Source organism: Larimichthys crocea, chromosome XV (assembly GCF_000972845.2).
Source record: "Larimichthys crocea isolate SSNF chromosome XV, L_crocea_2.0, whole genome shotgun sequence".
Classification (NCBI taxonomy): domain Eukaryota; kingdom Metazoa; phylum Chordata; class Actinopteri; family Sciaenidae; genus Larimichthys; species Larimichthys crocea.
In genome coordinates, this window is record NC_040025.1 from 18,301,676 (window position 1) to 18,325,792 (window position 24,117).

The 24,117-nt window shown below is 41.1% G+C and overlaps 1 protein-coding gene across 1 annotated transcript; it reads left to right on the forward strand.

Moving 5' to 3' along the window:
• Window positions 1-908: 908 nt before the first annotated feature.
• On the forward strand, window positions 909-22,677 carry ctnnbip1 (catenin, beta interacting protein 1). The gene is made up of 4 exons (XM_019254446.2): window positions 909-1,086; window positions 9,135-9,249; window positions 10,271-10,361; window positions 19,782-22,677. The coding sequence occupies exons 2-4, from the start codon at window positions 9,154-9,156 to the stop codon at window positions 19,838-19,840; spliced, it is 246 nt and encodes an 81-aa protein (XP_019109991.1). The 5' UTR covers window positions 909-1,086; window positions 9,135-9,153; the 3' UTR covers window positions 19,841-22,677.
• The last annotated feature ends 1,440 nt before the right edge of the window (window positions 22,678-24,117 follow it).

The following is a 24,117-nucleotide window of genomic DNA, read 5'->3' on the forward strand; positions in this document are numbered from 1 at the left end:
TTCTGTGAAATGATCCAGCATGCATATACATATACTACGAAGGTGTATATAGTGGCATGTAACTTTTTAAATTTTATTTGCTATTTTTATTTTTCTATTTTGGGTATATATTAAATCGTTTCTATTTTCCTCTTTTTATGAGTAATTTCTTATCCCCTTGTGTATCGAGCTGCTACACAAGTACATATTCCCCCAGTGTAGGATCAATAAAGTCTATCTTATCTTAATATAAAAGTAAATCTATGCTGATACTATTTCTATAACTTAAGTTTAACATAATGATTGCGCATCTGCTGTACCTCTAAAACTGGATGATCTGATTCCACACTTTAGTTAAAGACCTGTACAGAAGACCATTGCTCTAAAATGTAGGGCATTATTTCAGAAAAAAAGAGGTGTGACAATCATGGCTCTGGCCTTCATCCATGATCAGCCGTTTTTAAGCTACAAACTAGAAAAGAAAGCATTATATGACATGGATCTGAAGAAGCCTCAGTGTGCGCTGCTGTTGCAAACTGTTTATTGAACATAAAAACTAAAAAAAGTATATATGTATATTTATATATGTGTATATATAAACAACAATAACATGACTTAATAACGATCAAGTGCGATGGATGCCGAAATAAATATGGTTTACACAGCAGGTTGTATTATGTACATGAGATGAGGTGGATATTACAGTTTATAGAGTACATTGTGTGTTAATTATGTGGCTAATAATCCTTGCAGTAGTCAGTTTGCCTAAAAATTAATAATCAGCTTTTGTGCTGGTATATGTGAATCATTAATTCCACTTGGAGGAGAAACTAGGAGGTAAAAAAAAAAGAAAAAAAAAAGTGCCAAAACATGTGAAACTGTTTTTTTTTTTTTTCCTTTTCTTTGTATTTCCTGAGATGTGTGTGTGTTGGCTGGCCCCAGCGGCCGGCAGCGGTACTGAACAAGCCAGCAGGACTCTCGCTGTGTTCAGTCAGTCCGCCGTAGCTCTGCCGACTGGAGGGATGTGACCCCGGAACAGGACGCCCTCCTACAACAACACACCATTCAAACAGAGCACAGAAGAAAAGAAAAGCTGGACCAGGAGGGGTAAGCTCATAGGTGTCGTTGTTGCTTTTGACATGGCACATATTGTCAGGGTCTTTTTTCGAAAAGATACGTGTGTTTGAATCCCGGCGTGTACACTTCTGGCAGAGCAGCGGTACCTGGATGGTGTTTGCACCCATAGGAACTTCATTCAGGCTTTTGTCTCGGGCATGCTAAGCGAGCTAGCTCGGCTGGTTAGCATCGGCTGATTTGCCGTGGGTAGCGCGAGTTTAGCGGAGGCTGAATTCAATATTTGTCAGCCTAAAATGAAGACGACTTATAAGTCACTGAGAATACTGTCCATACATTTTTTTCCCTCCCACGACGAACACGGCTTCATATTCACATCGAAAATGCGGTGAAGGCTTTCTGCTCTGCTCTGCTCTGCTCTGCTAGCAAAAAGCGCTGCTACAGTTTCAGCGTCCCGCAACATGATAACAAAAACAGTCATGTGTACACATCTCTTAGAAAACCGACTCAGGGTTTTTTATTTTTTTATTTAACCTACTGGTATTTTAGTCAGAGTTTGTCTTTTGAAGAAAACTACCAAAATGGAGGAATAACCCACAGACCTAAACTACCACACGCAGCTAACGTTAGTGAACGTTAGTGAACGTTAGTGCAGAGGCTCGTTGCCGTTACAGTTAACTGCCACCAACGGTTACGATGCTAACGATACTGTGCTTATCGTGTCTTAATTAACCGTGTTTTTCTGTTTTTCTGCACTACATATAAACACAGATTATATACCAGTCTGTCCCACTCACCAGACACCTACCAGTCAGCCTTGGGGAGAATTTAAAATGTGTCTTTCGACCACAAAAACTCCTGCACATTTCATTCAACATCTTCAAGTTTTGCTTTTCACATAACTCCCTTTTTCTATTTTTGGATCATGCCACCCATGAGTGCATTGTGCCACCCTGCCTTTTACAGTGTCCGCTTTCCCCCCCCCCAGCATGTCAGATAGCTGACAACCCCTTTGAGTGGTGATGCTGGCACCCTGCCGACACAGCCGGGCGTTGGTGAGTGCTGCAAGCCGGTGGGTATCAGGGCTTGGCCACAGGCGAGTTGTCTGAATCCTCCTGGCAACTCGCTTAGAGTTGGTCATGGATCACAGTATGTCAAGCCTGCACTTGGTTTGCACATTCCCCTCGCTGGATGGATTTTGCGGAGAAATTAGGACCTCTGGCCTCGCCTCCCTTCCGCTACTCGCCTCCTCATACTCAGGGCAGGTGCTCCTCAACCCCCTTCGAGCCCCGAGGGGGGATCTCATCAGCTGCTTGCGAGCACAGTTTGGGAGGGTGGGCTGGTTTATCTCACAACCTCTTGCTCTGCGTTTGGCACAAGAACTTGTCAGCCTGTCAGCATTAACCAGCCCACATAGTAGACTGTTGTGGCCTGACACTGTGATACTAGAGCTGCTTGTATCCATTTGTGCCAGAATGACAGAGACCTCTAGAGGAGCACCTATACTTCTGTCTCAAAGAGAGCACAGCCGTCTTCTCTGTTCACAGTTGTATGTCTGTCGTCTGCACATTTGCAATGCGTTGTATTGTTGCAAGCTCATAGATCATATAACTTTCAGATTTTTATGCTCTGCCTTGACGTTGGTGCTTTTGAAATCTTGCAGCCGCAACCCCGAGGGACCAGCTTAAGGCAGCAGCTTCTGTTTCAATTCCTTTGAGGGACCCTGAGGAGCGAGCTAAGATGTTCACAGACCAGATTTAATTATGCTATATAGCATGGTCTGTGAAAAACTCACTGTCTGAATCTTATTTAAAATGTTTTTGCAGAAAAAAAGGTTACACTATCACGGTCAAACTGTGGTAGAATTACAGACGCACAAGTTATTATTTGTAACCTCTAAGAACATTATTTGTTTTCTCGTCCTGCTGTAACTCACTCTCTGCCTCTAGTATCAACTCAACGTGGCACAGACGTAGTCAAAGGACAGTTGAGCACATCCAGAAACCCAGCTATGAACCAAGCCCCGTACAGTCGAGCAGGATTGTTTGAGTTCATGCCTCACGTGGGGACAACAAGACATGACCTACTTATCAGTCATGTTTTCACAATCCAGTTCATCACTATTGTCCCTAAATACTGTAGCCATTGTTGTGGGCACTGTACATGGTGAGGAGATGGCTTCACACAAAGGCAGCGGGCAGACATCCAGTAAGTCCGAGCCAGAGCCTTCCTGGCCTGGAGTGTCTGCTCGTCTGGCTCACGCTGTTTCAGGACCCCATGCTGCCCCGAGCCATGGGGAGTCAGTCTGCTGGGTGTGCGGCCGGTCAGATAGTTTTCATTATGTCTCCTGCAGGTTTGGTTTGGTAGACGCAGCCTTATGTTAGGTGATTTAACTGTTACTGTTATAGAAATTGTTGTAAGGATTGTGTTTTTTATTTTTCTGGTTCTGAAACATTTAGTTGATTAAAGGAAATAAATTGTAAATCATCAGAAATCATCCATCAGAATGTCATTTACTGGTTTTAGTTTGTAAAATGTGAGTGTTAACTGCTTGTTGTGTTGTACATCATTTTGGTAAACTACACTCATATATTTTATGACAAAATGACTTAAAACGTCACCAGATAAACCAGCAAATTGACGTTTATTTTGCTGAACTTTGGTGCTGAATGAGAATATTGTCTGTCCTCATTTTTTAGCATGACCACTAGTTGTTTTATTGAGTTTTATGTCAAGTTTAGCCATCAGTAGAAAAAAGCATGTGTGCATGTTTGTGTGTGTTTATGTGGTTGTGTGTACCTGCAGTGACACAGCTGCTGTACAGGACCAGGCCAGGTTGTTGGCAGCCCAGCTGGCAGCCACACCAGGCTTCTAGCCTCCTTAGGTTTCTCACACATTTGCTTGGGATGTCGAAGCAACTCATGATTGAATTCAAGTTATTTTTCCTGCTCAGTTTTTCCCGTCTCTAGAGGCTGTTGACCTATCGGGGGTCTTACAGAGTTCGGGCTGTTAGCAGCTAAACTCCACTTAGAGACAGTTTGTCCGTCAACTCAGAGGCCTCTTTCTTGTTTTGTTTTTTTTTCTGCTTACTGGAGGAATTTGATTTCTAAAACAATCGGACATTGTGCATTATGTGTGCAGCTGATTCTAGAGCCAATAGCAAGCTCGACAAACGGACTGGACCATGTGTGACTGGGCCAGTGCACTGTGGCAGGTCTGCCCTTCATGACCCTCAGCAAATGTGAGGGCCTATCACATTGCATGCTGTAATCTCTGGCAGCAGATCCTCACTGTGCCGTGTGGCCCAGTCACAGTGTTGAAGTTGTCTTGAGAAGTCTTATCTGTGTTTTTGTTACTCTGAATGAACACTAATGCACACATATGTGCAACAAATCTGAATCACAGAGAACCAGTGAAACAGATTTTCTCTGCATTTTTTTTAGGATATGTATCAGAAAACATTCATACTAATGTTGTGATATTGATTCAAACCGCTATATTACAACCACTGACAGTATAAAAAATGGATGTTGATGCATGACGTCACCCACAGGTTTCTGAAGAGCCGTTTGAAGCTCAAAATGTGTTGTGGGCCGAATGACATCTTGGTCTGTAATGGCACCCACGTGTCAATCAAAGTGTCCACACTGTTAATTTAAAGCTTTAATATAATTTGAACTGAGTCAGTACAGTTGTCATGAACGGGAAATTAGCTACAGAGACCAAAAACAGTTTTTTGTACCAGGCTGTAAACATTTATTTCTGCTGCGAAGTTGGTCATTTTAACATAGGGGCTTACGGAGACCGACATGTTCTGTAGCCAGCCTCAAGTGGCCGTTTGAGGTACTACAGTTTTCCCGCACTGGTTTCCCTTCGCAGTCACAGAGGTTGCCGCTTGATTCAAGTCTACTACGGTAATAACAGACATTCAGTCTCCTGCCATGTGCTCTGGAATTGGATGCTTACCTGTGGTAATACATTGCTCACTTTGACAGTGGTATTGAAATACATTATCAGGTTCATAAGCCGTGATGCATCATAAGTGTAACTGAGGATAAAAAAAGGGGCCTCTGAAATGGTTAAATCATTTTTTAAAAGTCAGAAATCATTAAGGTATTTTAAGACTGAAACATTATTAAAGTACATTTGTACAAAGTATGTTTTGAATATATTTTTAAACACTTTGACAGTGCACAGTCTATATTTAAACATGAAATATGACGGCTGAACTGTTATGAGTGTCGTCCTAGTCCTCATTATCACAACAATTTCCATATCAGTTTTGTGTCCCACCTTTACCTGTGCACAGAACACATGTTTGAAGCCGGCCTCTGTGTTGTTTTGTGTTTCTTATAGATTTCTCACTTCGGTATCAGCAGTGCTGTGGTTTTAGCTGGGCTGCCTAGAGGGGCTCACACAGAGCTTGATGTCTCGGCTCACGCCGACATCACAACGCTGACAAGAGCCCAACACGGGCAGGGAAGGGGGGATTAGGCCTAGATCAGCATTAAAGAAAGCCTTTGATTACGTCTGGAATATTAGCCGCATGCGTCTCAGGCTGGCTGAGCATCCCCCCGAGGGATTTGTGTTGAGCCAGCCCACCTCTAGAACCTAACATCAAGCACACACAAAGGAGCCTGACAGGATCCTTATTGTGGTCCTCGAAATGATGTAAGACATGTTGCACAAAAAAAGCATGTACGTCTGAATAATACTCCTAGTAGGCTGTACATAGAAAGAAAGGTTTCTATCCAAAACAATATTTCTAGTTTTTTTTCTCCGCTGAGTTCTGTCTCTTGTAATTTTCCTCTTTGACATGTCTGCAAACATTTTACAAGAATATATAATCCATGTTTTCTTTTTTCTTTCGAGGTCCTATTAAAAATGATTTAGTGTGTCAGAACATACAAACATTGTGACGGTTTAAACCGTGAAAGAGCGGTCTAGATGGACTTGGTCGTTTGTTGAATTGGCAAACATGTAATTCAGACATTGCTTTCTATAAATAAATGAGTTTGTGTTTTATGTCTTCCCAGAGGAGTTTAATCAGAACTCGACTCGAAGAAGTATTAAAGAGTCGAAATGTATGACGGCCAGTCTACATTTTGTGTCATCGAAAGGTGGATGTTTGGAGTTGTGGTTTTATTAATGAGTGAACAATTCTGATCAATTAATCTTCGTTTTATTAAATTTTATTTTGCTGGTTCTTCAAGTTCCAAATTTTAGGATTCGCTCATTTTCTTTGTTTTACATAGTTTGACATGGTCAGGCATAATAATCAGTTTTTTAAGAAAGTCTTTGCATATTTAAACCTTGCATTGTGATTTCTCATTTTTATTCTCATTATTATTTGTACTCATAGAACAAAGATGCACTTTATTTTGAAAGAAAATCAACATTAATTGCTGAATTAAAATTTAATATTGTCAAAAAAGTCAAGGCACAGGGCACTGATAATCCACCTGATTTTGAGGACATATGTGATTTTTGGCATTAAAAATATCTTTGGACTTGTCCATGACCCGGTGTATTTAAAATGTTGTAACCCTGCAGTGATACCCAGGAAGTCATTATTCAGAGGTTAAGTCCGTGGCAGCGAGGCATTGTACACGAGGCACACGGGTACCATCTAGAGCGTTGTTGGAATTACAAACGTGGTTGGAAAGCAAGAGTGTTCAGCAGGATTGCATGGACGAAACTATCCGTTATATAATCATATGCACAATGTTAATCACTGTGACATGTTGTTATCCAGTTCACAGAGTACCAGAATTGTAATGATTCCAGTTCTGGAGCTACTCTGCTGCCAAAATAGCTACAAATAGCTTTTAGCCCGCCGAAAACGGGTTAAATCCACAGAAGAATAGGATCTGACTCTCTTTCTCTTTGTTTAAAAGGCTCACAAACATGTCACGACAATAGAAGAACATAACTGATCACCCTCATTTATAATTCCACCTTGTTTCTGCATCCTACAGAGGTTCTCCCTGTAGGATTTTATGCTCTACGTTTGTTCTTCTCATAGCAGATATCGCTGTGAAAGTGGGATGAGATTAAATTTTTTTTTTTAAGCTGGTAGAAAATACAAATTGCTGCCTACAGAACAACAAGCAGTCTAAATATGGCCAGTTTTCAAACTTCAAAAGCAAACATCAGAGGATCAGAGATGCCTCAGTCATGAAAGCAGTGGTTTATTTACAGATGATGAATATAGAATATATTGGCCTTTTGTGCTGTAGCAGTACGCCTGAATGTAATGGATGTTTGTTGTAATGGATGTTTGTTGTAACGTCTTCAAAAATCTTTAGTATATCCTGCTTTTAATTTTCTCCATCCAATCTTCATCCACTCATACAGTGGCCATGTTATTTTCAGTGTGCAGCTAAGGCAGGCTGGTGTTTATATCATTCATTCTGTATGTTGTCTCAATGGTGGGCCTCTCAGCTCTCTCTTTTTTTTCTGAAGCAAGGAGCTTGGAGACGTGATCAAACGTGTCACTGCTGCTGGTATAAAGACACTGCCACCCTCTACACACTCCACTAGCCTCCTGTCTGCATCACTACCCCCACCCAAATACATTCAAGCACCACCGCCACCCTGAAGGTGTACTGAGCAACTGACACCGACAAGCTCTCTCCATCTTTTCATGTCTCCCTTTGAGTCTTCAGTGGCTCTCCAATTAAAGTACGCCTGGTGCTCAGGTGGATGTGAATAACTAATGTATTCATTCATTCATTCATTCATTCATTCATTCATTCATGCCACTCATGCAGTGTCCTGCTACCACTTTGTTTGCCTCTTTGACTGTTTTCAGCCAAAGTCAAGTGCTAGTTGCGTGCAGTAAACAGCGACCAAAGGTTGCTATAATTATGAGGACTAAAACCAGAAGCATGGTCTCCAGCTGCTCTGATCTGGATGAATCCACACGCTCACTGTGGCACCCAAACGCCAACCAATGGCCAACGGTGCCCCATTCATCCAACCCTCAACCCCCACCCCACCCCCCTGGGCTCTGGGGGGGGCAGCAGCTCCTCAATTAAATATAACCCCACATCAAACGGCCTGTCAACATGCATTAGTGGTCCTTTGTATAGATAAGAGGCCAAAATAAATTGCCAGAACTATCATAGTCACTGTGGCTCCCGTAGGCTCTTTATGAAAGATTCTTGGGGGAGAACAAATTCTGACTTGCATACTGAAATTTGTCTCCATTAAATCTTATTTTTTGTCGCCAGATTTATCATTTTTAAAGATGAATCTTGCTCATTTCTTCAATTTCAATTAGCAAACTCATGCTCAATATCAGGCCGCGCCGTATGCCTCGTCTCGTCGGCGCGTTATAGCAGAGATCTAATGCGACAACAGCCGACCTTGATGTGTGTATGCTATCACAGCACAACCTATCCCTGTTCTGTCATCCGCATTAACCGTGGCAGCTCCTTTTATCGCCTTCGTTTCCCTCCCCCCCTTGCCTGTATTTTGCATCTCTGCAGACTGACAGTGAAAATAGATCATTAGTTAGACGGAGAATGAGAGATGGAAGGAGCAGACAGGGGCGAGATCTGTGTAAAAACCGCCATGCAATATTAATAACAGCCATACACGCTATGAAATGCCAGACCTGCACTGTGACTACACCGAGACGTGCCCCCCTGACTTCTAATATCACCACTGTTTGTGCTTATCATACAGACTGGAGTCTGGAGTATTATTTACCATGTTTGTAAAACGTCTTGTTCCAGCTGAGAGCTGTATGTCTGAGAAGTCGGGTCAGAAAACATTTGATATCTGAAATGCAGTTACATCTCTATATATTAGCTCTGTGCAGGCTGTATGAACTCATGTGCGGAAGAACGATGCAAAAATGTTGTTTTAAGGCTTTTGTCTGAGTTATATTCAGTAAATAAAATCACTACTTAGCTACCTGCCTGTCTTAACTATCACCCCACTTATAGTCAGTCAGATTGTGCAGCTGAAACAACCCTGTGTGCAACTATTTTAACTTCCAATAACACTGTGTGTTTGCCTAGCTATGATTTTTTCGCAGGCTTTGTTTGACGTGGATTTGTTTGTGTGTCCAGAGCCACAGGAGCAGGGGGGATGAACCGCGAGGAGGCCCCGGGGAAGTCTCCTGAAGACATGTACATCCAACAGAAAGTACGGGTCCTGCTCATGCTAAAGAAAATGGGATCAAATGTAAGTCTAGTGCTGTGACATTTGTCTCTATGAAACCATGCCACTGTTGCCAACAAGACCAGGTGCTATCATTACCACAGAAGAAGAAGGAGCTTTATAGCTTAATGAAAAAAATAAGCAAAGAATGAGCAAACCGTTTCATGTCAAAATGGATTCAGTCTGGGATCACTCTGCAAATCCACCTCTGATTTTCTCTGTCTACATCAGACAGATGTGTTTCTGTTCAGCTCAAGTAGTAAATGCCTTTTGACAGTGTGGAGGAATTAAACAGAGATGAGCTAATTAACAGCCTCTGGAGGAGGGGGGGGACTCCTTACAGAAGCAAGATAACAAGCAGATTTAATGTGAACAATGTGCCAATATGCAGAGTTTTTATTTTTAACCAATGTGGAGGATAAAGTAAAAAGTCAGAGCGACATCCCTCCTCATAGTCATCACTCTGTTGGTCCTCAGTCTGGCTTCTGCCATGCAGACAACAGATAAGACTTTATTTGTTGCCTAAAATGAGATGACCTGAAGCTGCCGCTGTCTGAAGATGTCTGATCATATGTGTAACTATGATGCTGTATATGTTCAGTTTGTGTAGACTACATAAGCTCCAGAATGTGCAGTACTTTGGATATTGTCACCCACGTGTTAGGTGATCAATTATAGGGTTAAAAACTATTGTAAGTGGAATAACCATAGTCATGCAACAGCATAGTCAAATGTGAACCCACTAATAGCAGAAGTATTTTCTTGTTTGTTGCTATAAGATTTGTATACGAATACGTCTGGGTTTCCAGTTAACACACAAAGCTATAATCCAGAGTTGAATCACCTGTCACTGAGAAACAACATTAGAAGATGCTCTACTTTCACTGACTAACAAACTGACTGTGTAATTAACACTGCAATTGAAATACATTTTGATTTTCACTCGGCATGTTAAAAGCGAACTTTACTACTTGAAGATTTGTATTCTGAAATTGAGTAAAATTAGAATAGTCTAACTTGTGTCACATTGTTTACTCCTCTTCAGCTTACACCCAGTGAAGAGGCATTTCTCCGGAATTACGCAGGTGTGGTCCACAGTCAGATGAGCCAGCTACCACAGCACAACATAGACCAGGGTAAGGCGGACACACACACACACACACACACACACGTAGTTAAGTTTTCTAGTGTTATTATAGCTGGAATTTTTCATTTGTTTTGCACCAAAACAAGCAAATTCAGATTTGTTTCACGAGTTTGATGGTAGGTTATCTTTCATAACCTGGTAGTGGTAGTAGTTTTTAGTAGTTAATATTTGTATTTTCGAAGGTATGAGGATAGAACGTGTTTATGACTGTTTCGGTTAAACACCACCTTCATATGTCACAGAAGTGCTACGCTGCACGGACTGAAAACAAGGGAAAATCCCCCCACACACACACATACTCACACATCACTCCTCTTGAGTCCTTACACCAGCACGCCTGATGGATTCCCTGACTGCATTGAGGCCGACTCAGCAGCCTACCACCACTGTGAGATTACTCACACAGCAAACGGTGTGGCTGACTGGAAACAAGTGACTCATCTTCCAAATGAGTGCGTTGCCAGTTTCAACACTGCTTCTCACAATTGCCACAGATTGAGTATTAAGTTCAAATATTGGCATGTTTATATGATAACGAAAAATCCCTGCTCACGCGTGTTGTTAGAAGACTTTGCTTGTGTTGTAATAAGACCTTACACAAGATGGTCATGCTTTTCCATGGCAGCAGAGGGTGCTGTTGGCCTTTCTTTATCTCCTCTACAGTTTTCACATTTTGAAACCATAAGAGGGAGCTAGATTAAACAAAATGCTTTATGTACAGAGGCACTGCAGTTACCCGAGAAAGCAGCAGTGAATTGTTCCAGATGATTTTTTTTTCTGAGTAGACTTATCAGCAGATTTCCAGGCTCTGCCCAAACGCCTGTCAGATAGGAGCCCTGCTGTCCTCCTGTGGTAAACCTGCCGGGGATCAGGTTCTTGTTTTGTGCCTTATGATGTTAGTCCCCCAGGGGAGCTTTAAGTCAGGGAAAATTGCCTGCGACACAGTGAAGTGTTATTTGTGTGTCTCCTTGTCTGCGTCCTTCCTCTGCAATGAGACAAAGTGTTGTTTGAACTGATAAATCTGTGACTTTCTTTGATGGAGAAGGATTAGGTTCATGATTATACAGGGCATTAAAGAGGCGAGTAGCAGGCGTGAAGACTTTTTGTCCTTGTCTGGTATTTTCTGTTCCTTTGCAGGTCAAAACAAAGATATTAAACTGTGTTGCCATAAATTCTGCCTCATTGTGTAATATGGGACACATCATTGAAATTTTAATGTGGGCCATTGCATCATGGGCAGTGCAGATTACATTATTACAGTATTTTTCCTTCATTAAGCAGCAGAACATAGAGCATTGCATCAGATAGCAAGGACAGATTGGACTGCATGGACCAAACAACGTATGGATTTATTGAGAAAAAGATCGACAGATGAATGAATGAATGAATGAAATTAATCGTTAGCTGCACCCTTAACTGATTTTAACAAATTAATTCACGAGGGATGTTTTCTGTCTTTTGAACAACAACAGACTGGCTTCCAGTTTGTGCTGCCTGCCCTTGTTGTCTTGCTTCAAGCCCTTCTGTAGCTGGATTAGGACTCCATGTCAGTGCTATGTCAATACTGCTAAGAAGAGCCACATTAATTATGTACGAATATGACCGGTGAAAGGTGCTCCGAGTATGCATTATACATCACAGACACATTTAGTGTCATTTGGCAGCCTGCCCATTCCTTGGTGTGCTAGTAAATTATTTGTGGTCTGCATCTTATCTAAAACACTGATTAGTCATCGCGGAGATAGCTGAGAGTTAATCACTTTTAAACGCTGCGGTGAAGGACGGCACCTTGTAGGTATCAGCACATTCGGGGATCTTTTGAGCTGGTGTGAAGAGGTTCAGTTACATGAGGAAGGAAGTCCACCATTTGATCTCATTTAGACTTGGTAATAGGAGGAAAATAGATGAAAGGGAACATTTTATTGCCTAGCAACTTGCACGGCCATTGTGCCTCCTTAAGATGTAATTTTACTAAAGCACAGACTTCAAATAACAAATTACCTGACCGTACATGGAAAGTAAGATTTTATTTGATCCTTGTTTATATATATGTGCATATTTTGGTAATCGTGTGAGTTTTATCTCACATTTTGTAGAAAACAGAGTCACTGTTGATTGAATTTTAATGCGTTAATTGTGCTGGACGTTGGCGTGGAGGTAAATCAGTTTGTGTGCACCGAGACAGACACCTTCTGAGTCTAGCCAGCACTCTTTCTGGCAAAGGATGTTTGTCCATGTCTGATCTTGTATCATTTATGTTCCCGCTCACAGCAGTTCCTTCTTCAGGCCTCACACTGGTCAGTCTGTTGTTTTTTTGCTTTGTTTTTTCTATACAGGTTAGCTTGAGCAATGTTATTTTAAATGTGAGAAATCCAGCTTTGTTTTTTTGTTACCACTGAGACGCAGATGAAGCAGTTTTCTGCAGCATTGTTTAAAAGCTAAATTCCTCTCATGGTAGAAATATTGTTAAATTGGTTTGATAACAGCTTAAAATCAGTTTTCTTTCATTGCTAGCTGTTTCAAAGAGTATTAAATTAGAGTGGATGACTCACCCCCTTTCAGCTCATCAAGTAATGTCATTTGGTCTGCTACTTTAAAGGTTTATACAATATTATGTCGGCAGCCATTATACCATTTGAATATTGTTCAACTGGAAACAGCAGCACAGCAGTCACCATTAGGGGTCAGATGGCCCCAACCAGAGACAAGATTTTTCAGCCACTATCCAGCCACAGCAGTTTGAACATGCTGATGCAGGATACTCTGATACCAATGTCCTCGGGGGTCTCAGCACAGAGAGATAGTGTCACGTGTGAGGCATGGCCTCATAGAGTGAGTGGCGGCACGCTTAGAGGGCGCTGAGGACAAGATGGCGTAGTGGAGACAAGGCCAGTCTGTATTCAGGAAACATTCAATAGACGTGTAGGTGTGAGAGTGCACAAAAGCTAATGTGAAATGATAGGTAACATCATCGGTGTTGTCAGGTAAGCATAATTCTGATAAGAAGAATGTCATCCTTCATCACGTCTGATTTGAAACATGAAGCATCCCTGAAATCTGCCTCCTCCTTGTGAGAAACGAGAGAAACCCAACTTTGGGGTTGCCACTCATATTTCTTTTAAGTCTGTGGGTCACTGAATTTGCATTTCAGATAGTTTTAATTGGCTGATTACCATACATGCAAATACAGAATTTTCTTTTGCAATTTTAATCAGGCCAAAGAGGAATTCTCTGCCAAAGGTGGTGGAGCCGAGAATATCTATTCATTCAGCTTTCCACCTTGATGTAGCTGAATTTTGGCAGCACAGAGAACAAGCAGGACTTTGTACGCTATGTATAAATGTTATCATTATTGGAAATTAAGTGTGAACTCATTAAGTGAATACCGGGTTTTGGAGGCTCTGCTGAATAATTGCTGTGTCTCTGTGGTGCAGGGAGCGTTCTGTGGCACAGTAGTTGTTGCATAATATTGGTAGTTTTGTCTTTACAGTCGAGCTGTTGTCCCCCCTTTTAGCTCTCTTATTCACAGCTTTCTATAACTGACATCATGTCACTTTTTAACAATACAGTTTGTCAGAGCCGCACATAAAGCCAGCAATCTCACGACTTGTTATCCTGTCTGATTTGATGAGGAAAGTTTACTCCTCCCAGAAGGACGTCTGAGGGCCGCAACAAAAGAGGATAGACGAGGAGGCGTTGCCATAGCAACCTCAGTTGTCCCAGGGTAGCCAAGCTTCCCTGTGGGCCTTGGTGTTGCCGTGGCGTGCCGCGTCGGTAGATTGGAGCAGGTGTCATTAGGGGGCCTAGAGGCAAGCTGGAGTGCTAATTACACAGCCAGAGTGTGATATTCCAATCTCTCTGTCAGCCTCATCCCTTCTTACAGGAACATGGCCTCTCTTGTTTCGAATGTTTCTGCAATCGATACACGATCTTGTTTCTTTTTGTCTGTCTTACAATCTCAGTCTCACGCATTGCTTTTAGAGTGAGAGCCATGTGACACACAGAGCAAGGACCCGCCTTTGTTTGGCAACTCCACCAGGGCAGAGTGGTATCGATTCTTACTTTATCCTGTTCCTCACTGCAGCGTGAATCAGAGCCAGAGACTCAGATTTATAAAGTGCCACGTCTACCTGACTCACTGAAACACAGACAGTTCCTTAAGTACGCTCTCATCTCAATCCCAAATGCTATACGATAGTTTCCAACTCGGCTGTGCTGAATCAGCCAGTTTTCAGACTAATGATCTCTGTTGGCAACAGAAACTTAAAAGTTTAAACAAAACTGTTTCCAAGTTCTGGATCCGCTCCCTGAAAATCTGCTGCATTATAATCTAATTCACTTTCTGGATGCGGTCTATAAAATGTCAAATTAATTAAATCAAATTTTAAAGGGTCCATTTAGAAGAGGAAAATGACTCAATCGGTTTACCGCTGCTTAAACCTAATTTCAGAGCTCATTAATTCTCTGAAATATCACCATGTGAAGTGAGGAACAAACTGTCGCACACATCTGACATTCTCCGTGGAATCGTTCATTTGCGTGCGTTAAGGACTTAATTCAATTTTCCAGGTTCACGTTTTCTCTGGAAAATCTCCATAACGCCGAATGAAAGAAAATGCTGACATTACCGTGCGCACTGGTCACTTTTATCACTTGTAGAGTTATGACAAGCATTTGGCTGCGGCTCATTAGAGAAGACAAATGACTTAAATTCACAGATTTAAGCTTTATATAACCAGAAGTCTGTGGAAATACACAATCTCTTTAAATAGCGAACTGTCTCTGAACTGTTCCTGTCATACTCGTAAACCCCGAACAATCATATAACGGTATAAAAAAAGTGATGGAAAAAGACAATAAAATAAAAAATATAAGATAAGCTAAAGGTTCTTATACTTAGGTAATTTGTCAATCGTGTGCTCTTGCATGACTTGTAAACAGCAGATAATTCCTTACATTGCACTGTGTCGAACCACTGTGTTTGTTGACGTCAACAAGTTGATCTGGACCACACACACGCCCCCCGTTGTGTGTGTCGTGATTCTTAACCCGCCCCTGCTGTCGTTTTCCTGGGGGGTGGGTTCCTGTGTCTTTATCCTCTCAGCTGATCCTGCACAGATTGTGACCTCAAATGCTGTTGCTGCTCCGACTAATACCACAGCTCTTCAGCGCTGCAACGCTGGAGCCACCGTACGGCCGCTTCTCTGTTTATTCAGATTGTAAGGACTCGAGGGATGCAGCACGGTGCCTCTAACTTCAAACAAACTCCCTTTGGGTTCATCTCACAGCTCTCTTATCTTTTAAAGTTTCAGTGGAACGTTATGTTTGTTTTATTTTTGTTAAATTAATTTCAGCCTTTTCTCAGCCACACATGAATTCAGAAATGGGAAGACAGACTTTGTTTGCTTTTGAATGAGTTCAGGTGAATAGCTGAATTCAATGGGATGAAGCTCTGGCTCCAACTAGATGATGATTATGATAATTATATTTCTTTTTTAATTATTATTTATTAATACATCTGATTATATTATTTTCAACTAATCTGTTCATTTGTTTTTAATCAGGAAATAGTCCAAAGTGTCCATGGCAAACTCTTCCAAGAGTTATTTTTTGAAACCCAAAAATAATTTATCAGACATTTTTGCTAAATGACCTAAACAATTGATCAATTATCCAAATTTTCAGTCAACCAATAGAATTGCACATAGCATAGAGTATGTTTGACTATTTGCTCTTTCTGATTCCTTTTCATAACCACTGTGTATTATTTATCTGAAAACAAAAAACACACCTTTTCAGTTCTTCTGTGGTCATTTATGTAACGGGTGTGGGGGCTTTCCTTACTTTGAAAGTATTTATGGAGGGCAAATCGGATGATGTGTCTGTTGTTGCTGTTATTTATGTAATCCACCATCCGGGAGCTCCTCTGTCAACAGGCCGGGTGAGGAGGGGATCAGTGTACAGTGGAGAGAGGAGCCACCGCTACATCTAAACAACCTAAAAGATCTTTGCTCATTGGCAGCAGCAGGAGCGGCCTGCCAGCCACCGAAGCAGTCTGATTTTTATCAGTCGCTAGGCAACAGCTTTGAGGGACCTGACGTTTCCATCATGTTGGCTATAGCTTGTTTGTGTGCGTGAGTGCATGTGTGTGTATTGTGTGTGTAGTTTTGTGGCAGGGCGGGGTCCAAACATGATTCTCAGGCAAACCGCTCAAGTAAAACCGATATAGCTCAGCCATCCACTTGGCTCTGTGGATGTATCTTGAGAGCGTTTCTGCTGGTCACTGGGCTCGAGTTACACAGTGTGTGACATGTCCTTCCTCTGAACTGCCCGTTACACAAGGGTGAACTCCTTCACAAGACCACAGAACGATTCAGACTGGCATTTATTGTGTTATTGCACCAAAACATCATCTTGAACAACAGCACTATTCAGCAGCCAGTGTGGTGCAGGTCAAGTATTGTGTGGTGTTACATAATTGTCTTCTATTTGAGCATCGTTATCCGTACGTTCTGTCTCAAAGCAGATGAGATTATTAACTGAAGTCGAGCAGCACATCTCTGCCAGTAGTTTTTTAATCACTGTGTCTATAGTTTCCGTTTTGGCTGTTGGTTTCTTCTCTGCCATAACCTCGTTTGGTAATCCAACGAGCTCCCATTGGAAGAGGAACTTGAAAGTTAATATTAAAAGAGCCCCCCTCCCCCCCAAAAGTCTCGATCTTACCGACAACCTGAATAGAAACATGCTAATTGCGTTCCCCGCAGAGCTCTTTGAATGAAACACAAAATTCTGTGTTTGGAGGGTCTGTGTTGTGTGATGAGGAGGGTCCGCGCTTTGTGCCAAATACATGCAGAAGCTCTCAGTCTCTAGCCTACTTTCATATCTCTACAATAATTAAATCTAACAAGCACTCGAGGGCTGTGGTGGAGAGGCTTTTTTTTATATATATATAGCAGTCATGTACGAGGCGCTGCTAGGAATTCTTCTCAGCTCTCTGCAAAGGTGTGGAACGTGGTGTTAATGATATTTATGTGATTGCAGCTTGTCAGCTTTCAGTACATGATCATAGTTACTGTAGGCTATGTTGTCACTTACATGTTTTTAAATTGAGGGTTTGAGGACACTTGAAATGTTGCTGTATGTGCTCTGTTCCCTCATATATTTTCACAATCAATTTACCTCCATTACCAAGAAGCAGATGCATTTCACCAGGCTGCCAAGCATGACTGTGCAAAAAGGGGTTTTAATACTTTCCCACTTCATCTGGTAGAAGCATTTTTAGCTCTCTCTCTCTCTCTTTCTCTCTCTTGCTTTTCGGAGGATTTACAGACTGAATTGTTTAAACTATAACAAGTCTTGGGGGCGATATGGAAGAACGGTTTGATGTATGAAGTGCTGAAAGAGCATTGTGTGTTTTATTTAACCTTACTCAAACATTATTGTGAAATGTATATTCATTTATCAGGGGAAAATGCCTCAGCAGGTGTTGGCAGGCCCAAATGATTTGATGAATCACAGTTAGCAACAGACTAATGAATGAGTCCTTGTTAAACAGCAGCCAGCTGACAAAGTCCTATTGTGTAGCTGGCAGGATCCATTAGTTGACGCAACCCAGATGAGACTGTAATTATCGGTGGGTCCTCATTAACTCCGTAAACATGAAAGAAGCACAAAAATAGAAAGAAATCAGACCTCCTGTACTGTTCATCATTTCAGTCTGCTTTCTTTCATCGATTTTTTTTTGTCCACAGCTTACTGAGGTTGATATCACCAGCTGTAATCGAACATTGTTTACCCACAGACGATCTGGTGCTGAGCTGCAACAGCAGAGGGGATTGAACGGTATTGAAGGCTCAGATCTGAGTGTTATCATAGAAGAGCAGGAGGCAGACAGCTCAGTGTGTTACAGTACCTCCGATCAGTGGCTGGAGGTGGCTTTTCCCACAACAGGTGAACATGGCAATGGATGAAATTACCTGAATGCACAAAAAGGATTGTCATGGCCGTTGGCTTTATAGTCACAGCTGACAGGATTTACAGGGTACTGACAGGATCCAAAGACCCGGAGAGAATTCGGCTCACTTCACACTTCACTGAATTAGTTTCGGGTGATCCGATCACAAGTGGATAGTTCAGACAGGTCTGGGTGATCCTTGATCGCAGTGAAAGCCCTTGTTTGTACGGCAAACATCCCAAACTATTTCGAGTACAGCTGATTTATCTGTTCTAAGTAACCCAGTCAACCTGAGACAAGTCCTCAAACCATACATGACTGAAATCAAATGTGTGTTTATTCTTTATAGCAGCTGCCCCTCAGGCCGCATTCAGACAGGATCTAGTGCTGCGGCGAAAACAGGTTTCTTCCATTCATTTGAGTGGGAGTAGTCCGTTTTGGCTGCAGAGTTGCGGGCCAGGGCGTCTGCCAAAAAACGCAGCAACCTGCAGCTGAGAAGTTAATCGAGATCCAACTTTTGGTTCAAATCCAGTGCAGACCAGTCAAACCATCCGTGGTCAACCTGAAATGTGACTGAAACTTGTTCTGGCTTTGTTTATTTCATGTACCAGCTTCTTAATCAATGTCTGGCTCATAGTTACACTGCAAAATAGAGACACGACTAAGTTTAATTTAGTTTAGAGATGGTTTAAGAGAGAGAACATTAATCGAGAGACACGGACAGTGAATGAGAGTGAGGGAGCGCTGGCATCAAGAAAGCTGCTTAATCAGTGAAATGAAATGTCATTTCCTGATTGTTTCACAGCGGTTATGTTCAGCACAAATAGACACAACTCCAGCAGCCTCACCCCCACACTGCGCACAACACTGCGGTGATTTGATGCAGTGCTGGATTCTGTCTGAATATACTCTTATGTATATATCTGAATATGATCGTTTCTATCAATATAAATGTACAGTACACTCATTAGTTTTATATTTAGACAGAATCCAGACAGGTCACACTGGAGCAAAGAAATTTCCTGTTAGTCATTAAAGTAAATATGATTGTTCTGTGGTGAACATAAACAACTCCCTCTGCTCAAATCTCAATCTATTTAATTTACCACACACAATGAGTGAGTCAACCAGAATAAATGTCACCTTGTTATTGAATTCTGCATTATGTCTCGATTCGATCGCCTTTCACACACTGAAATTAGGAATCTTCAGTCTGTCGATAAGAACACACACATTAGACATTTTCTGGATCTTTGCTTTATTTTTATGAATCAGGGTTTTGCATCTATAATGCATCAACTGCAACACTCAAAGCCGTCGTTGCCAACACCTACAACAAATTGTTGATCTACAAAATTGTCGATGACGAGCATGTTGGGTGAAAACCGTTGCTGTTGCCTAAATAAAGTTTCTTTGTTTGGAGGACTTCTCTAACTTTCTGCTGTTGGTTCTCAGGTGCAGAGGACGTGGTGATGGCGTTCTCACGGTCAGAGACGGAAGATCGGCGCCAGTGACCTTTGCCCCCACACCCCCACCCTCATTCCGCCCCTCTGCATCCCGCATCCTGGCCCCCCTCCCCCTCCATCCTGCCCTGCACGTGATCCACAACAACTCCACAAACGCGACACTGATGAGCTCAGGAGAGGAGGGGGCGCCTGGGGGGGACGGAAGAGGAGGGGAAGAGACACCAGGAGGTGGCTGCCTCGCTCTCCTCCAGCCTTTTCCACCCCTGACTCCTCCTCATACAAGCTGGCACACCATTACCTGAGATGCACTCAAGTGCTTCACTGTGGGTTGAAGTCTTGGCAACAAGGCAGTCGGTGAAAACACTCACAGATTGTGTGGATGAATATCAAATGTAGTTTTTTTTTCTTTTTTTTTTTCCTTTTTGATTTTTTTTTTTTTCTGTTTTTGGTGGGTGGGTCAGTTTTGTTTTGTATTATTTTGTCTGTGTTGAGACGTTAGGCAGTGTTACGTGTTATATCTGCTGTGGTCACTGGAGGAATTCACCAGTTAGCAGCTGATTGAAGCAAAGAGAAATATAGTTTTGGTCAAGCAGCGAGTGTGATGATGAGATGATCGTGTTAGGGGAGAGATTTTAATTATTTCTGCTTACCCTCATGGGACTGAAATTGTTTTTGATTTAGCTGTTGTATTATAAAGGCTTTTGTATTCTGTCACACACGGGGCCTCATTTATAAACATTTCGGAGGTGTGAAAGATTCGTACACCATCTCTCACACAGGCAAAGTATTAAAAATGAAATCTAGTTCTTAATAATCTTTCTCAGACAATTAATTTTACTTTATCAAATTTAATGTCACGGCAGGAAGTCAGTCATAGAGCACAGTCATTTTTCCTGCATCAATCTTGATGTTTTGATGATTCTTGATGCACTCCTCTCCGCTGCTCTGACTTGCTGATCGTCTCTCATCAGTCAAACCAAAAAATATGTACAAAAACAAAAGACGTCTAACCGATCTGGAACATTTTACACTCCATAGCATTTTCTCTTTGTTGATTTGGAGTTTTCTTCACAAGTACTAATGCAAAAACGACATGCTGACTGATGTGTGTATTAACCCTCACGACGGGCCATGTCATTAATCCTCCACGTTTCATTATGGGAGTTAAACGGGCAGGATAACGAGGCTAGTGTGATCGATGTGATTCATAAATCGGAAAACTACATTGAGGTGAGCGTACACGCTTCTTCGTCTCGTGACTAATCTCCACACGGTTTTATAAATGAGGCCCCACTTGTTGTTCTGCTGCTTTATTTTGAACCATAGGCTGTTGAGAGTGCAACAATGCTTTCCTCGTGAGGAAAGCATAAGAATTAAAGACACTAGCAGATATAATCACATGAAACACAGGTGTACACATTCTCCCCAAACAAATACTAGTTTTGGGTTTTTGTGACATGTAAAACCGTTTTTTTTGTTTGTTTGTTTTTTAATTGTACAGATAGTTGGGAAAATACAATAATGAATTGATTGTGCCAATTGTATTTTTTGTTGTTTTTTTATCTGTAAGATAAAATTAACATGATTTAAAGAAAATTGATAAAGAGACAAGCTGTAGTTGTAATTTATTGTTTACTGAATTGACTCCCAGTTCCTCCAGCACATCATTAAAGATGGAGAACCAGTAGATAGTGATAGCCTAACATGAGTCGCTCCATCACGAACACCATCAGCAGCAGCAGCAGCGGCTCTTTCGTTCACACTAAAATACACACAAACTCTAATTTTTAACTACCTGTAAGTAAACACGTGAAGCCAAACATAAGAACTATGTGCTATTTCTGACTGTACTGTATCTCTTGCACTATTATCAATGGGATATTTGCAAAATATACATTTTGATATCTAGCACAGAGATTCTATGTTTGTTTCAATGGATAAAAGAAAACTTTGTAACCATGTTTTTATCCTTTAGTGACTTAAAAAAAATCTGTGTTAATTGACTCAACTGGAATAGCTCAAATGAATATTTGTTAACAATCGACATGTTTTTTCTAGTGACATGCTCAATATTTAATGTGTTTTAAGTACAGTTTGTTAACTTGTATAACTTAAAATAATTGTAACGTAATGTTTTGAAGCCAAGCATGTCTGCCTCGTGGTTTCTAATGTTCATTCAAGTGGAGGATCTTTGAAGCCTTGCCACAGTGAGCATTGTTTGTACATTCTTGACGTTTGTGGAAGCTACTAGCTCTTTTAAAATGTTTCAGAAAAAAAAAAAGAACAAATCATTTTTTTTCTCCAATGGGTAAAGTGTTATCCATTATTATATCTTGTTGGCAATAACTTCTATTTGAATGTCTTTAGCAATCATCGCTACGTAAACCGCCAACAGATCTGTCACGCTGTCCGCCTATGACAAAGACATTTGTCTTTTTATGTTTACTTTTGTTTTAAAACATTCTTTATTTGTCTATGCATTGTTTTGTTTTTGTTTTGTTTTTTTCTCTAAAAGGCGTCTTACTGTACATTTTACCTATCAGGGTTGTTCTGCAGCCTTCTTTCAAGTTGTTGATGAATGTCTGTGTGTGAGAGAGTGAGTGCGAGTGTGTGTGATCGTCATTGAACTTGCTACCGGTTTTGATTTTCAGCATGCTATTGAGTTTGACTAGGATCGATGTATCTTTTTACTGTGATGACCTGACGTTGCCTAATTGTCCTTTTTTTTTTTTTTTTTTTTTTTTTGTGTTGCCTTTGTTTTTTTTTATTTTCCTCTCAGTCGACATTGATTAGTTGGTTTTGTTTTGTATGGCTGCTGACCATGTCTTGACTTAATGCTTCCAAATCCTATACCAACTGAACCATTAAAGATATTTTAAACAGTGTAAAGTTGCTTTTTCTTCTTCTCTCCGTCATAAATTATTCAAACGTGCAAAGCTCAGATGAGAAACATAGAATGGCTGCTCATCTTCAGACAGGGCCTCATGCTAGGCATCCAGGGGAAAAAGTATTCTGGAAAGTCATGATAAGGGTAAAATCGTGGTTTCTTTGTCGCTCTTATCCGCACGTACAGAGGAAAATGACTGTTTTGTTCAGTCTGATAGTTGGAAAAATGCAGTTTCTTTCATATATCAGTCTGTATATTTGAATAAAGTCAGAAATCTTTAAGACCTTGGAAGTGACAACTGAAAAAACTATTTCTACTCAAGGTCCACTTGCTTGTTCTGTAGCTTTTGAGCATACCTTTTGTTACGACCATATATAAGGGGTATGAAAGGAAGTAACATAAAACCAGATTTTAAAGGTTATTCAACAAAAGTATTTTATTAAATGAAAGTTCAGATCGTTTTTGAACAAAAAGGAGGTGAGGCAAAAGGGAACTAAGGGCGAGCGAGTGCTGTTAAACAAACAAACATAACAAAAAGAGAACTCTAAACAGAGCCTATGTTATCTTACTAAAAACCAAAAAAAAAAAGAGAAAGAAAAACCTCACTAAGTCTAACTCTAAATAACAAAAACACATCCAAAACAGCACTCTTAATCTAATGGGTTTAACAGAAATAGTCTATGTGTAATCAGTAAATATCTCTAAACTAACTAAACCCTGCCCAGTCCTAGTAAACCAAACACAAAACCCCCACAGGTACGAAATACAAACGAACGAGGCAAGCTCACGAACACACAACAACAAGGGGCCCTCTCATTGGCGGCGCGGAAAGGATGCCCCCAATCCTGGCCCTGCACAACTGACGAACATGTTGCCCCCGCCTCCACCAGTTTGGGGCCAACCAGGGACCGGCAATTGCACACCTGTATTTACCTTTAGGGGAAAAACACTACACACACACATGCGCGGGGCGAAATGGCGACAGGCCTAACACATTTATTCTTTCCAACTGGAGGAATCTCTGAAACATCATTTTATTCATTAAATAAATGAATTTAGAAATATTTAATACTACCTTAAAACAGAGATGAATATTTTCTGAGGTGCTTCAAGGTGTAAAAAGTTTGAGAAACACTTCTCTATGTCATTTGCTCAGTTGTCATTTAACTGCTAGAGTTTAAACTTTGCATTGTTTTTTTTGTTTGTTTTTTTGAGTTTTGTAGACAAATTCTCAACAACTGAGCACTTTACCTTTAACTCAAGGCCCACTCACTTGTTGCAAAGCTTACAAATATATCACACAACTGCCCCTAAAATGTTCTGAATTCTAGAAAGACAATTAACCAAACTGATGAGGACTATGATGATGTGGTCAAAAGACTGAGAGAGAAGGGTTAGTCATCTTTCTGAATTCGTTTTAAAAAGTCATTTCATGGTC

Excerpts from the sequence above, each read along its gene's own strand:
- ctnnbip1 (XM_019254446.2), top strand. The coding sequence starts at position 9,154 with ATGAACCGCGAGGAGGCCCCGGGGAAGTCTCCTGAAGACATGTACATC. Across the intron at positions 9,250-10,270 it reads TAAAGAAAATGGGATCAAAT|CTTACACCCAGTGAAGAGGC; the intron begins GTAAGTCTAGTG and ends ACTCCTCTTCAG. Across the intron at positions 10,362-19,781 it reads ACAGCACAACATAGACCAGG|GTGCAGAGGACGTGGTGATG; the intron begins GTAAGGCGGACA and ends GTTGGTTCTCAG.